The sequence below is a fragment of the Strix uralensis genome, chromosome 13, assembly GCF_047716275.1.
Source record: "Strix uralensis isolate ZFMK-TIS-50842 chromosome 13, bStrUra1, whole genome shotgun sequence".
Classification (NCBI taxonomy): domain Eukaryota; kingdom Metazoa; phylum Chordata; class Aves; order Strigiformes; family Strigidae; genus Strix; species Strix uralensis.
This window is the reverse complement of record NC_133984.1, coordinates 18317468-18333282: the sequence shown is the minus strand read 5'-3', so window position 1 is coordinate 18333282 and position 15815 is coordinate 18317468. Positions and strand designations below refer to the sequence as shown.

Sequence of the window (15815 nt, the reverse complement as noted above, 5' to 3'; positions counted from 1 at the left end):
GTGGGAATCTGGTGTATCTTGGATGTTTAGGGTGAATGCCCTTGGAGTGTGAATACATACTGTACTTGTATGCTTGCCTTCCTTTAGATAATTTAGGTAGGATTTCAGAATCAATTTAAACTGGATTCTTTCTAGTAGTTTTAGGCAGCATAAACTTCTGTTCAAAGGGGGTTTTTGTTTCTTTACACAATGACTGGGTAGGCACACTGTAGAAGCCTTCTGGTTTGTAAGTTTGGTGGGAGAGTTCCATTTCAAAGCTCTTGCTTACCATGTGGTAAGCACACACATCTCTGATAGAGCCAGTTGTGGATTCACAGACTCCGAGCTGGAAGAGCTAGGAATAGCTATTTAAAAGAGAGAAACTGTTTTTTTTTTTTTTAGTTCTATCTTTGAATGCTTTTATGTTTCCACATTTGTACTATGATATGTATGTGCCCGTCCACTCAAGAACTGTGAAAACAGCTTTCCTCCTCTTGCTGTAAGCCTGTGAGGACATACAGGGGCAGCTTCTCTGTCTGTTCCCCTTCACCATGATGCTGCATACAGAATATATTCCTCAGTTCTTCAGAGTCCCAGGATTTTGGGGATCTCTGAATGAGGAAAAAAAAGAATGGTTACTTAACATGAGTGTGTGTGTGTTTATGCATGCACACGTATGCACTGTAACCTAGGGGATTTTATTGCTGGGAAGTGGGTTTCTTTTTTGCAGTCACTCCTAGGTACACTCAAACACTGGTCAGTTAACAGTATTGTTTAGAGATATTTGGAGACCATTCTAGCAAATGCTTGGAAGCCTCAACAATGATGTACTGCTCAGAAAAGATATAAGCAGTTTTCACTTCACCAGTTTTACAGTTAGTCCCTCATATAGTTGTTCTTTGTTGGGGGAGAGTTTTAGCTGGAACTAAGGTCTTCGGTAGATATAAAATATGTAGGTATTTAGTCCATGCAAGTAGTGCCTGACATTTCAGGCAGGAGACAAAAGTCCTGGCTTTTTTGAAGAAAAATGCAGGTATGAAGGTTTTGGGTTGTGGGGGCTTTTTTTGTTTGCTTGTTTTTAAAATTTTTCTTTTGTTTCAGAAAGAATAGAAATCATCTTGGGAAATACTTGTCTTGACTTCTGAGGGTAACAGGGTCAAAGGAAAAGGTTAAACTGTAGGGGCCAAGTCTGTGGTCAAATAGTTCCCTAGCCGGGACACTCACAGGAGTTTCAGATTCCGGTGAAGAGCACAGGTTACTGATAGCAGGTTTAATTCTAAATAAATGCCTTAACAACCTTCAGAATGCTAAAATGAAAAAACTGAAGTATCTCTCTGAGGGAAGGACCAAACTATCTTCTGGGTACACTTTTTAATTAAACAAATAAAAAGCCAGGAGCTGTTTTGCTGCTAAAGGTAATAATAGCATGGTTGACCTTGAAGTTGAAAATCTGGTCCACTGAGTCGCACAACTGCAGCTTTTGAAACTTGCTATAACAAGAATACTGGAACTGAATAGGCAATGTTCTATGTTGGAGAGCTATCTCGTGTCAAAATCACAAGGTGTAGGGTGGGAAAGTGCAAGTAACAAAAATTACTGAAGCTCTGAGTAGGTCTCTTTAAAAGGCTATATAACTCTTAGGTGAATGCTGTAGAAACTAGAACTTCCTCAGTCACATAGGGTACAGTAGTCATGGTTCTGCTTTTCCTTCTCTAATGTCATGAAAGGTTAAAAGGGACTTTTGAGGAGTGTATATATTTTTGTAACCAGAAAGTTAGCAATACTTGCATTGAGAAGTTCGAGAACAGATCTGTTTGTCAAAATGGAAGTACTTAAGAGATCAGAGTCAAAGAGATGAGGTGTGGCACTAAGCAGTGTGTTGCCTTGGTCTGTTAGTTTGAAGAATGTCAGTCTAGGTACTGATACATTTGAACTTTCCAGGGAGGTGGAGCACAAACATTTAAATCTGATGTCAGATGCACAACTTAGCCAGCAAAATGAAGAGGTGGTTGCTTTTTTGGAAGCAAGACGTAAAGAGATTGAATGACCTCATCTGTTAGATGTTTTACAAATGTGATTGAAACAATTTTAGAAAAAGAAAAGTCTTAAAAAAGGAGGCTATACCATGGATGGTATCTAAAAGTTCTCTAGTTACCTACTGTAGTATCTGTCAAGCAGAATTTGGGAGTTTGAGGCTCCTCATGTTTTAATCTCACAGTGTTTTGATGTTTAGTTGGCTTCATCTGTGCAGTGTTTTTCTTTGGAGACTCAGTCTTCATACAGCAACCTCCTGTAAGAAACTATGCATGTTTTGACCTCCAGTTGGCCTGTACAGTTGTTTAGGACTTAAGTGGCTTGGGTACACCATTGGGCTCCAAGAAATTTAAGTAGAAATATATTATTCTAAATAAAAGGCAGTTTCCAAGCAAGTACTTACTAAGGTTTCCTTTTAATAGGCTTTCACAATTCTGTGTGATGTGTTGATGATCTTCAGTCATCAGATTATGACAGGAGGACGTGACATGTTGGAGCCACTTGTTTACACTCCTGATTCTTCATTACAATCTGAACTACTCAGTTTTATTTTAGATCATGTCTTCATTGATCAGGATGATGATAACAATAGTGCAGGTTTGTACAAAACTTATGTTCCCTTTATATTATTTGCCTTCTAACTAATGTATTTGTTTGCCTGTGCTTTTTTTTGGGGTGAGGGTGTGTGTGTATTTCTTTTTTTCTGGCATTGAGAGGTGTGCATGGACACAGAGGTAGGTTTGTCCCTAAAATATCAGCAGCCAATTAAAGCATTTTATGTTTTGGGGACATGTAGGATAATCGTGGTAAAGGTTTGGTTTAATAGGCACAAATATATATGTGTCTGTATCAGGAAAAGAGACTTGTCAGTGGGCAATAAAGTGCACTGCTGTCAGAATTGAGATTTGATTTTCTGATTCCTGACCATTAGCCCACCTCACTTTTATATATAAATGCTTATATATGAAGTATGTAAACCCGACAGTTTTCATGTTCTGAACTCTTTCTAGATGGACAGCAGGATGACGAAGCTAGCAAAATTGAAGCATTGCACAAAAGAAGAAATCTACTTGCAGCTTTCTGTAAACTCATTGTATATACTGTGGTGGAAATGAATACAGCTGCAGACATTTTCAAGCAATATATGAAGGTAAGTCTGAAGCCTCGCAGTGACACTTGATAATAGAATACAGTAGCTGTGGATTTTTTAATTGTTATTTATTTTTTACCTTATCAGATAACGGATTCAAAATGTGAATAATTTAAAACTCCAGAGTTGGTAGTTTGTAGGTCTTTAAAGTTCTTTTTCTGTAAGAAGGGAAAAAGTGACTGAAATGAGTTTCACAGTTCCAGTGTGTGGGTAGCAGGGAGGGAGGAAAGAAACATAATAATTATTTTTACATTGTTTTTAATTAATTTTCTTATCCTGATTGATGGTATATTTTTAATTCAGCTGTTAGTGTAGCAGGTTTTTTGAGAATCTTCTCACAAAGATCAACTCCATGATGTCTAGCCTTACCAAATAATTTCAGCTTAAACTTTGTCAAATAGAAAAAAAAAATGCAGCCCCTACCCGCTGCCATCTTTATACCTGTTTCTATCTTTCTTAAATATAAAATGCCTTCTTGGCTCCTGGGATTCGCAGCTGCACAGTAATACGAGTTCTCATTTTGTGAACATGATAGAACTTTGCTCCTTGGTGATTTCCTTAAAAAAAATTTAAAATTTGGGCAGCCTGCTTCTGTCTTGAGTGCCCTACATATATATTTGAATCTCTAAGTAACTAACTGGGACTTTATTGAACCTGAAATACTTAAAGAACTGAACAGGCAACTGTCTTCATTGGAAAAATTATAGCTATGATGCTATACCTAAGTGCTTCCTGTCAGCAGAGAAAATAGAAGACTCTGCACCAAAGTTATAGGAGTTACTAAAAACATGAGATTCTAATCTTACACCCTGAAGGGGTGAACACATGTCATTAACAAATGTGTCATGGCCTTGAAGATAAATAGGTCATCCTGCCTCTAAAGTAATACTAATGACAAGAATGAAAAGAAGTGGATATACTCTTTCTTATTTGAGCTTTTGGGTTTTTTTATCATTTTGGAGGTGTTTTAGAATATAATTTTGATAATGTAATCATGAACTTGTTTTTTCCTTTTGAAGTGTTCAAAATTTTTTTTAAAATAGCAAATCCTAGATGATGTTTTCTGAAGAATTCAGTAATTGTAATGTTTTCAACTAAAATCAAAAGTTAACTTTTTTTTATTTTTCATAGTATTACAATGACTATGGTGATATTATTAAAGAAACGATGAGTAAAACAAGACAAATAGACAAAATCCAGTGTGCTAAAACGCTTATTCTTAGCTTGCAGCAGGTAAGAATGTTTTACAATACTTTTATGCATGAAATCCGATAGCGTAGATCACATCCTGTTGTTTAATATCTAGTGTGAGGTATTAATGAAGAAATTCTTATGGAAAGTAGGGATAAATAGATTTAAATTGAAACATATTTTCTGCAACTATTTGAAAAACTGCCAGAAGTCTTTCTGTACTTAACCAGTATTCTGCTACAAAAAGTGTGAGAGGCTGATAAATGTAACTCTGTGATACCTTCTTAACTCTTAAAACAATAGTTTGTCACATACTCAGAAGTGTGTTGTGAAACTGCTAGTTTACTTATTCATGAACAGATAAACAAGGGAAAACACTTCCTGCCTGTGTGGTGGGGGTTTGTGTTTTTGTTTGTGGGGAGTTTTTTTTGTTTTGCTTTGGGGTTTTTTGTTGTCGGGTTTTTTTTGTGTTTTGGGGAATTTTTTTTTTTAAACTATTCTGAGAAGTAATGGGAAGTTTTAGTAATTCAGTATTTCTTAATGTTTGGTAGGGGCTTCACCCATCTTTGAAATTAAAACATGATTTAATGCTCTCTTCAGTAAATGAGCTTGTTTGTGTGGAGACCTGATGAATTCAGTCGAGGTCAGAGTCGGATTCATCTGCTCACATGAACCATCTGCATGAATTTTATTTACAGAGTCAGAACTATAAAGCCGTATCTCTGCAAACCACTGTAATCCAACATAGATCTCTGCTGTTGTTGAAAGGAAAAATGTACCTCAATGTGTCCTCTCTCTTCCCCGCACCTTTTTTTTCTGACTAGAGATCATAGGGCCAAATAGTGGATATAGATCTAGATACTGATCCTGGTTGAGAACTAACCAGAAGTCCTTAATGAAGGCCCTAAACTGGTTTATCTGTATGGATATTGCCAATACAAGGGAAGATGAGGCCTTTTCTGTTGATAGAAGCATGACTTTAGCTGGTGGAACTGCAACATAAAATATACAACTAAATACTCCTACAGTTTTTGCTGACTTTTCACCAGAGTTCACAAATTTTTGTGATATTAGGTAAATGATATCCTTATTAGTCTTTTCTGTCTCATGAATAACCAGCCCCTTATGTTTTAAAGGGCAGACAGAGGAAGTGAATGCAGTAAGTACAATTACACACATAATGGGGAAGCAGTTACACAATCCTACTATGGAAATAAGAATAGTAACATGAGGTGACTCAAGTATTATAAAACAAACAAAAAAACCCCATATGTAAAGTTAAACATGTAACTAGCATTTTTTCCAGGAAGACTTCTTAAAAAAGAAACTAATTGGAGAAGAAAGACAAGAAGTGATAGTGGATAAAAGGAATAACTAAGTTGCAGTGAGCTGTACAACACAAAAGAAAAGTATGCAATTATGGGCCAAATCATATCTATAAATGAAAAGTTAATGTTTATAGCATGAGTATGTCTGGTTTCGGTTTATTCTGTGTTATATGAGAGAGTGAAGGGTGAATGTGTCAGACAAAATTAGAAAACAATAGAAAAATATACTGTTGAAGAGAATTACAGTCAAATTCAGTAGGATGAAAAAAGGATTGAGCAAAGACTAAAGTTCAGAGTGTTCAGCTTTGCCAGCTATTGATGAATAGTGAAAAGTCTGATCCTCAGTTGCAGAGTTTCTGCTGTCTTTGGCAACTTCCCTGAAGAGATATTTCCATGAATTTCTTCATTGTACTTTATATTTTTGAAAAGATACAAAAAAAAAGAATTAGAAAGTAGTAGTTTGACAAACTGTAATAGTAAAGACCAGGTGAGAATTTACCACATTTATTTAATTTCTGTTAGTGTATCATAAATTAGTAGGGAATCCTACTAATTTTTAGTATTCTCAACTCTAGAACACCTCATTTAGGGAAGTGCTGAAATCTGTCATCCATCCAGTTTGACGTGTGCTTGGACAGTGTGCATTTCAAGGATTAACTCTGAAGTGCAGACTATTCAAGAGCAGCTTTGACTTGGCTTTCCTAAACCTCCATGTTTGTCTTTTGGGGTTGTTGAATTAAGAAAAAAAAGCTGTAAAAAACTTCTTTACTGAAACTTAGCTCTGTGTCAATTGGTCCAAAGTTTGGCATAATCTTTTAATAAATGAAATTCTCCCTTTTTATTTCATACAGCTTTTCAATGAAATGATTCAAGAAAATGGTTATAATTTTGACAGATCATCACCGACATTCAGTGGCATAAAGGAACTTGCTCGACGTTTTGCTTTAACGTTTGGACTGGATCAGTTGAAAACAAGAGAAGCTATTGCTATGTTACACAAGTAATTGTGTGCTTTGTATTCTTTTCCTTTTTGTAAATGCTTTTTGACTAACATTAAAATACCTTTTCAGTCTTTCAAAATCAGCTTGTTAATACAAAAGGCATCAGTACTAGAGATTATATAGCCCATTTATAAATTAGGAGATGACTGCAGTTTTGTCCCTGAATTAAACCCAAATGTTAAATAATGTTCATGTTCTTCAGCATCATTGTATAAGCCTGTAAATGATAGTAGTGTTGATGCTGTCATGAAAAAGTATTTTTAATGTCTTATGAATAACAGTAAGAACTGATCCACTTCATTGTCAGTGGTGGTCGTGTTGGCCTCATGCAGAAGACTTTAAATGCAAAGTAGAAACATCATGACAGAAAGAGTGCATCCAGATTCAAAGTATGAATAGTGTTCACTTTTTTTACCATAATGTGGAAACATGGAATTACTGCTTTCTTGATGTAGAGGAAAGGTGTTCAGTTTTGATAGCTTCCAGTGCTTAGAACTTTTTCTTCAGTTTGTGCTTTATGTGACTTAATTTTTAACTTTTTCTTAGGGATGGTATAGAATTTGCTTTTAAGGAGCCTAATCCACAAGGTGAGAGCCACCCACCATTAAATTTGGCATTTCTTGATATTCTGAGCGAGTTCTCCTCCAAACTTCTCAGACAAGACAAAAGAACAGTGTAAGTATTTTCTTAATATTCATAATGATAACAATAAAGGAGATGCATTTGAATAAATATGTATTAATGTGTATTGCAGTCACCTAAAGTGGAATCTCCGGCACATCAAGATAATTTTACACTAATGCAGTCAAGTATAATCACAAAGGCTAAATTGTATTTGTCTTTTGTTATTTTATGGTGGACAAACAGAAGTCATATTCTGGATTTGCTGTTGTCGGGCCTCTTTGTTAACTAGATGAGGGGCATTGGGTATTAATTGCAGTAGTTACTTATCTTGAGATGTTAACATAGTGTTACAGGTATTTTGCATCTTTGTAATTATCTTTTCTATTTAAAGGTATGTTTACTTGGAGAAGTTTATGACCTTTCAGATGTCTCTACGAAGAGAAGATGTGTGGCTTCCTCTCATGTCCTACAGAAACTCTCTATTAGCTGGTGGGGATGATGATACTATGTCAGTGATTAGTGGAATTAGTAGTCGAGGATCTACAGTAAGAAATAAGAAGACAAAGCCAGCAACAGGAAAACGGAAAGTCCCTGAAGGTAGAACTTTTCTTATCTTAAAATTTACTAGAGTACATATTCATATAAACTACACATGTTGATTCCTATTTGTTAGCTTGAGTGAATTTGTATGCTTTAATGTATTTTTTTAAAACAGGATAACATCTGTGCATGTGTATGTCTTAGTGGGAAAACTATTCATTTGAAGAGCCTGAATAACATAACACTGATTCACAAAAGGAAATAAAGGCCCTACGCTGCGTTAAGTCACAGGCTATAAAAGTATTTTAAGTACTCTAGCCAGTGGTTATAAATCCAGGCCTTCTGGGGCACACGTAAGACTTTGTGGCAAAAAGTAAAGAAACTGATTCTCCGTAAGCAGAAAGTACATGCATTTAAGTCATGATTAAACATTCCATTTTAGACTAGTTTGAAAAAAAGTACCGATGTCCTGTGTTTCCTTCCAGCTGAAGAAAGCAGCAGTAGTGACAGTATGTGGCTGAATAGGGAGCAGACAATGCACACACCGGTCATGATGCAGACACCTCAGCTTACTTCCACAATAATGAGGGAGCCCAAGAGATTGCGACCTGAAGAAAGTTATATGGGTGTCTATCCTATGCAGCCTGAACACCATCAAGCTCCACTCGATTACAAGTACGTAGATGAGTAGGTCTGCTTTGTGTTAGTGTTCATACACAAACCCAGTTCATGTTTAAAATAGAATAATGGTCTTTTTAAGCACGCAAGTAACGTGGATGTTGGCTCAAAGGCAACAGGAAGAAGCCGCGCGACAACAACAGGAGAGGGCAGCGATGAACTACGTCAAGCTGAGAACCAACTTGCAACACGCTATGTGAGTGAGAGCGAAATGTTCCTTCAGTCGTTTGAAGAGGGGAGGGTTTATTAATTGCAGTATTACTCCTGCATCTTTTAAGAGGGTTACATGTTCTAGTTCTTGAGTAGTGTTTTCCTGTGTTTTAAAATTTTAAATTTCCTTAGAAAAGCAATAGTAAAAGTACACTGTGATGCATTTAGCAGAATAGATCAGTTTGGTTTCTTGCATATTTTTGAATTTAAATTCCAGAAAAATTAGTAGTGAGCTTTGTAACAAAGGGAACTGGTTGTTGAACTGAGTGCTATGTGTGGCAAATATATATATATATAGCGCCAGTGCAACATGTGAAATGTTTTTTATGTATTTCTAACTGCAGAATCATATTTAGAAATAGAACCTTAAAAATGAGTTTTGAAATAGGTGTTCAGTGTGTGAAGCAGAAAGTTTCTGCTCAGTTTAATTCTATTTCTTTCTCCTTTGACTTCTGAGTTGTCAGTTTAGAGTTCAGCTGCTTTTTTACTTGAAAAAAGCATTCCTTTTAAAGAAACTGCTGTCTTCAGCATGTCTGTGATCAGTACAGATTTAGTCTGACCTAAACCGACACCAAAGTTGAGAGGAGTCTTGTAGTACCAGTTCTTGTGTAGACCTTCCCAACACAAACACACAAAAACCTTGTGAAGTCCTCCTTACAATGAACAAAGATGAAGACAGTCAAATGTTTCTTAAACGAATGTTGTCCTTCAGAGGTCATACATTCTTACTGCAGTGTCATTTACGTCATTGTGATTCATCACGTATGCGTTTTGACATGCACATTAATGAAATCATGTTCCTGAGCTGGAGGGGAAGGCTAGTTTTAGAAGCTGTCTGCTTTAATGACTGTGTGGCGCTACAGAAGAAAAGTACAAGTTGTAAACTAAAACCATGGCCATACTGAAGAGCTTTACACCTTTCTCCTACTTGTTTTTAACTCTTTAATATTAGTACTTTGTGTAACATAGTTTCAGTGGAGGTTTGGGGGGGGGGTTGGGTTTTCTTTTTTTTTTTCAATATAGTGACATCAATTAGTATAATTAGAATGACTCCTTACTTTTCTCATATAAGGTCTGATGTTGCTTGTAGAAGTTGTGAGGAAAGAGGATGAAGGACTGTGAGAGAATGTCTGAAAATGGGTTTATGCATCCACCTTACTGCAAAGACGTTCTTCCTTGCCTTGTCATAAGGCAGGAACAATTTTTCTTTAGGTGGCAAAATTTAAGTTCTTTCTCACTTGAGCATAAATACTTGCATGGAAATGTCTGAATTAGGTGTGGGTTTGATCTGCTTATCGATTCCCACAGCCTCTCAGAATACCCATTTAAAGATGTACCAGAGAGTTCCGCAAGTTGATCTCTGTTAGTCCTTCTCCCTCACTCTCTTAGTATCTTTTAGCTGGTTAAATAACAGCTTTCTTTAATAGTAGTTGTGCATTTATTTAATTAGTTAATTTCTTTTCTATCTAATGGAATTATCATTTGTTGGGAGTTCGTTGCTGAACGTTAGCTTTTTAAGTATTCAGATAAAACTTAACTTGATTTACTGCTAAACAATATGCTTTTTCTTTTCATTTCAGTCGACGTGGCACAAGTCTAATGGAAGATGATGAAGAGCCAATTGTTGAAGATGTGATGATGTCATCAGAAGGGCGGATTGAAGATCTCAATGAAGGCATGGATTTTGACACCATGGACATAGACCTAGTAAGAACCTTACTTGTCTTTTCAGTGGATTTTGGATTTGTATTTATGCTTTTAAAGTAGGATATTTGAATCAAATTTTCCTTTTGGTGATACAGAAAAGTCATTCTTGTTGATCTCTGGATTCTTAAATGGCTGTGCCACTACCTTTATACAAGTGTCATCTGTTCAAACTGCCGTACAAAAAGCAAGAACCCTTCCTGTAATGATAATGTGAGATGAACATTCATCCCATGTAAATTCTTATCCCTTGAGAGTTCAGCTTTATTTATTACAGTTTTAAGAACTCTATTCTTTCTGAAATTACAGTTAACATGTTTATTTGCTTGTTTTCTAAAGCCACCATCAAAGAACAGGAGAGAAAGAACGGAACTAAAACCAGATTTCTTTGACCCCGCTTCAATCATGGATGAATCGGTAGGTTAACTTGCATAAGGAAAATAATGTAAAGTCAGTCTTAAGGTTACAATACTCTCTTACTTCAAATTTTAAATGGAAAGAATGCAATCTTTAGGTTGTCTTCATTAGCTTATTTTGGCAGACTGGTACAGTCAGTGGAATATTTTATGCTGTAATTCAGCTTCATAAATTTGAAAGTAGTCAATGTTCTCTGCAAGTTTATAGGATTTTTGTTCTTAATACTTTATATATTGCTATGTAAAAATCAAAAGCCTTTGAATCTGAGAAGAAAACACATCTGGTATGGAAAAGACCCTTGCAGAGGTTTGGTGGCAGAGAGCTTTAAAAAAACCAGAACTGTGCATACACAATATTAAAGGCAAGTTTCCTGTTGTGATGAGCTTAGTTGAGTGACTCTGATGTCATTACCAATTGTCAGCATTGGATGGTTTGCGGGTTTTTTTTTTATTGGCATATTTGCTTTTGTGCATAAGTAAGATAATGGAGAAAATAGAGATAATACAGATACCTGTTTATAGAGATGAGAGGTATTTTTTCTTTCCATATAAAGTTTTAGGTCCAAAACATCCGAAGTCTGTAGTTTCTGCTTGCAGTTGCCCTTTTTTCCGACTTGATAAATCTGCAGTCTCTATTCTCTTTTAAAAATCTGCATGAGGGATTCCTTCTGTCTTGAACCACTTGTAATGTATGCAGCCATTTTTGACCTTGTGTAGCTGGTACAAAATTACACTGGAAATAACAAGCTGCAGCAAGCCAGCAGAGGACAGTACAACAAGGCTTCCTGGGAATCTTGGACAGCTTGGTGGAATTTGGAAGACGGTTATGTATTTTTTTTACAGTATTGTTGCAGCGTGAATCTGTTCTTGTTATGGGAGAAAGAAGTCTTAAATACTGTTTTAAATGCAAATTCATATATTTTGTACCAGTAGGCCTTTGCTTTACTAGTAATGAATCAGATTAGGTTGTGCATCTAGCTGTTGTGTGTTCTGTTCTTGAAGTAACACCAAGAAAGTATATCACCTGTTTTCTGACGTTCTGTTTTAAAATAGTTCTTCCCCTCCCCTTCTTGATTTTTAATTGATTGATCTGTGAAATACCAGTCACTTTTTATTCTGACAGTGCTGAAAATTTGATCTTCTACAGGTGTATTTCATTGATTTCAGAAACCTTTCGGCTTTTCAGTTCCTCAAACTAATGAAGTATAGTTTTAGTAAATTTACTGCTAGCTAGGTTCCTTTCCTGTTACTTTCTTTCTCATTCATCATCCCCCGTGAGCCCAGGATTAGCTAGGCACTGCTTAGCTGCAGTGTGGGAGTATCACCACATGATGGCAGCCGCTTACAGCCGCGTTGCCCTGCGAGCTTTGGAGCCAGTTCGGGGCGCCCAGCGGTGGGCGGCCTCTGTGCCAGCAGAACAAGCTGTGTACCGCTCCTCTGCGAGGAGGGAGCAGTGGTGCACTGAAATGAGTTGCTCCGGTCAAGGGGGCACCATCTAGCAAACCTTTCTCCCGGGCAGGACGCAGTAAGGGTGGTGATCCTGGAAGCAGGACTGCAGCAAACAGCAGCATTACAAAACACAGCTGCTCTTTAACATAAATCCCACCTAAATGAATTTAACTGCCTAAACAGGGAAAGCTCTGCTCATAGTTTAGGAGACAACACGAATCCGTATTAAATCAGACTATCAGTCAGTATTTTAAATGTAAAAAACTCAATTTCATAAATGCAAAAAACCTTCTCTGAATAAAGTTAATTTGCTTTATTCATGTAATTTATTTCAGAGGTCCATTATTCTTGGAGTTGTTGCACTTGTTTTTAATAGACCTAGACATAATAAAGCTGTTTAATTTATTCAGATGCACACGGTTTATGATCAAAATTTTAGTCTGTCTTCTCATTTTTTTGATGTGTCCAGTTATTGCTGGCACCAGAGGCAGTTGTGTCTTGGTGCGCTATATTGTATGATGCATCTAAAGTGAATTTAATACCAAGAACAGTAAAAACTGGTTTGTAAACAGATAAATGTGAACAGCAGTGTTAAGGTTCAGGAAAACTAAGTCTCTCATGGCTCTTCCTGATTCTATAAAGTCCTATAGAAGCTAGGACAGTCACGAGATCTGGATCTTCTGGGGGGTTTTTTTGGCATATCAGTGGTGATACCTACTTCCACGGACATAGAAAACGATATGGCTTGCTCCCACATGGGAAGTGGAAACTGCTTTTTTTGTTTCAGGAAAGGTTTTTCTTCACTTAATCACACAGTCTCCTGAAGGACAGTATTTTGATTTTACCTGATTATTGTTTGATTTTTTTTTTTCACTGTCTTCCTGACAGACTTGATATATTTAATAGGAAATACTAGGTTTGTGTCCTGACTAGTTGCTGCGAAATGACCTCTTGTTTTTATGAACACAGCAGCAGCCAATGTATAGAATGTTTTGTCCCAGACTTAGTTGCTGGAATGTACATGTTTGATTTCAAGTTAAGGCCTATAGAATGCCATTGTCAAAGAAGTCTAAGTTAGGCAACTAACTAAAAATTATTTTGCAATTATTACCTAAAATAATTAAAGCACAGCCTTTATCACATTCCTCCTGGATCTAGTTAATGCCAAGCGTGGGAAAAATATTTTCTAATGAATGAGGTGCCCTTTTCGTATCAAATCAGAAGTGTGGTGAATCTGGTTTGGAAGAAAAATAAACTTACGATGCCTTAACATATCTTGAAGTGTCTTAATCTTAAATCATATACTAATTGCTTTGTTTTTATTAAATGTGTAGTAGACTACAAATTGACACCATTTCTAACTTTTTTTTTAGGTTCTTGGGGTGTCAATGTTTTAATACCAGAGCAGCAAATAAATCAGTGGTGAAGTCATTTTCTAAGTGGAAGAGGAAGTTTTTCAATACAAAATTGTGGTAGATACAGTGAAATTCTGAACAGATTTTTCTCTAAGGAGAATGACATGCTTTCAAGATCAAGTGCATTGAAGGGGCAGTTTTGTTTGCCTGAAAAAAAAGAAATGTAAAGGACAAGTAAACAATTTGAGGATAAGCTACACTTTTTGTTCGGGGAAAAAAAAAATCAATATTTTATTTATGTGCTATCAGTTTATTTCTGGATCATAAGAAGTATTCCCTCTGAGTTTTAATCTAACAGTCTGAGAGGTGTTTGGTACAGATTTGAGCCCCTCTCTATACATTTGCTGGCTATACTAAATAATCATGAGCTCTGCTGGATTGCTGTTTACATCCATGAACTGAAATAATAGATGGATTGGTTTTCTTACAGTGATAGAACCAGAAGTGTCAGTATTTTAAATTAAATGCAAACTTCAGCAACAGAAGGTTTGTGTTAATTAATCATGGAAAAAAATACATAAAACAGAATTTTAACAGCTTTTTAATCTAAAACACACTTTTATTCCAAAAGCTTCATGTTAGCCTTCTCAGAAAGGTCCATAAACTATGAACTACCAGAAAGTAACAGGTCTCAGTCATGCTTGCCCATTACCAACCCTGAAAGTTTGCTTGTCCTTTAAGAAAAATGTAATGTTGTGAAATTCCTTCCAGTAGTGCCACTGTATTTTGTCTCCAAATAAAAGAAGCTTATTGTAGTATGTTTGCAGAAAAATTCTAAACAAAAATTATACAGCTTATTAGAGTGTGGGAATAGGGATCTAAATTTTAAATAAAATTATATATATATATAAATTGGTGCTGATTTTATAATTGCGCAGTTTGTTTAGTTTTTTCTTACTTTTAAATTCCAACTTAAAATTATGAGGTTTCAGAAATATATTGAAAGTTTAACAATGTTTAAAAATAGAAGAGCATGAGAATTCATGCTTTAAAAATGATTTTTAAATTTGTATTTTATATTGTTTTATCTATCTGTCTTTGCAAGCAGTCTTCAGGTTAAAGATACTTCTAACAGGTTACAGTACATTTCCTCTGTATGTAAATTAGATTGGATAATAGAAATTCATAAACAACCCATAATATTCTTTGAAAGCTAAGCTTTAAACTTCATTTTGTGTCCATTCACAAATAAATTAAATTTGGTCTAAAACAGAAAGTGGTTCTATGCCATTTTGACATCAACTCATTTTGCAAGGCTTAGGCAGCTAGACATCATTTTAAAGGAAATATTAACTTATATTACATATGTATATTTTTTGTCAGTTGTCTCTCAGTTCTTGAGGTATATTATTTTAATCATTCCATGCCTTAATATGCTTGCAATACAAGAATCTCCCCAAATGGGTGAATACAAAAAGGCTTCCTGTTTTTAGACTCAGAAATTAAACATTCGGCTGTGGTAGCCAAAAACCATAGATTATCTAAAGGATCATGATAAAATATAATTATTTTACTAAGTCATGGGGTAACAACAAACTCAAAACTAGATCTGCCTAACTAATTTTACATAAATAAATACTCTCATGTCTAAAAGTACTGCCTATATTGTTTTTCACACCACTGCATTTAATAGAACTGCTGAGAGGACTGTATATATGATTTTAAACTTAAGTTGATTTTTCTTACTCTTGAAGGAGTGTTTCTTTGTGAAAGCAGTTCTTACAGCTTTGTTTTCAACCAGCTAAAAATGTTTTATATATTTACCTTAACCTGTTGTCCTCCACATTCTATTGTCCTAATTGTACTGTTTTCTGATTTGTATTTATGTCTTGAGACAGTAACTTTTTGAATAAAAATAAACCTACAGTATGTTGTATGTTTGATCTTTTTAAATCGGGGTTAGGGGAGGACAGTGAAGAAAGGGGATGAGTAATGCAAATGTTATGTTTATAGAAAACAAAATCTTTTTCCATGTCTTTTAAGTGTTTGTCTCAGAGTTGGGATAATGTATGAAAAACTGCACTGTTTTATATTTGTAATAAATTGTACAAGTTTTTAAAATGTGAATAAAGCACTAATTGGGTAATAATTTAAAG

General features: G+C 35.6%; 1 protein-coding gene across 4 annotated transcripts in view; it reads left to right on the top strand.

The window, feature by feature from the left end:
• Positions 1-15585, top strand: part of STAG2 (STAG2 cohesin complex component) — an 81692-nt gene extending 66107 nt beyond the window's left edge. For 2 of the 4 annotated variants that reach the window (XM_074883044.1, XM_074883045.1), the window contains exons 24-34: positions 2436-2610; positions 3024-3163; positions 4295-4396; positions 6534-6682; positions 7230-7358; positions 7699-7904; positions 8333-8522; positions 8608-8721; positions 10316-10442; positions 10779-10856; positions 13678-15585. In XM_074883044.1, coding sequence (XP_074739145.1) covers positions 2436-2610; positions 3024-3163; positions 4295-4396; positions 6534-6682; positions 7230-7358; positions 7699-7904; positions 8333-8522; positions 8608-8721; positions 10316-10442; positions 10779-10856; positions 13678-13701 — 1434 coding nt within the window. In that variant the 3' untranslated portion in view covers positions 13702-15585. Of the gene's footprint in view, positions 1-2435; positions 2611-3023; positions 3164-4294; positions 4397-6533; positions 6683-7229; positions 7359-7698; positions 7905-8332; positions 8523-8607; positions 8722-10315; positions 10443-10778; positions 10857-11409; positions 11740-13677 lie in introns of those variants that run through there. The other 2 variants (XM_074883047.1, XM_074883046.1) reach the window with 2 other exon arrangements.
• The last annotated feature ends 230 nt before the right edge of the window (positions 15586-15815 follow it).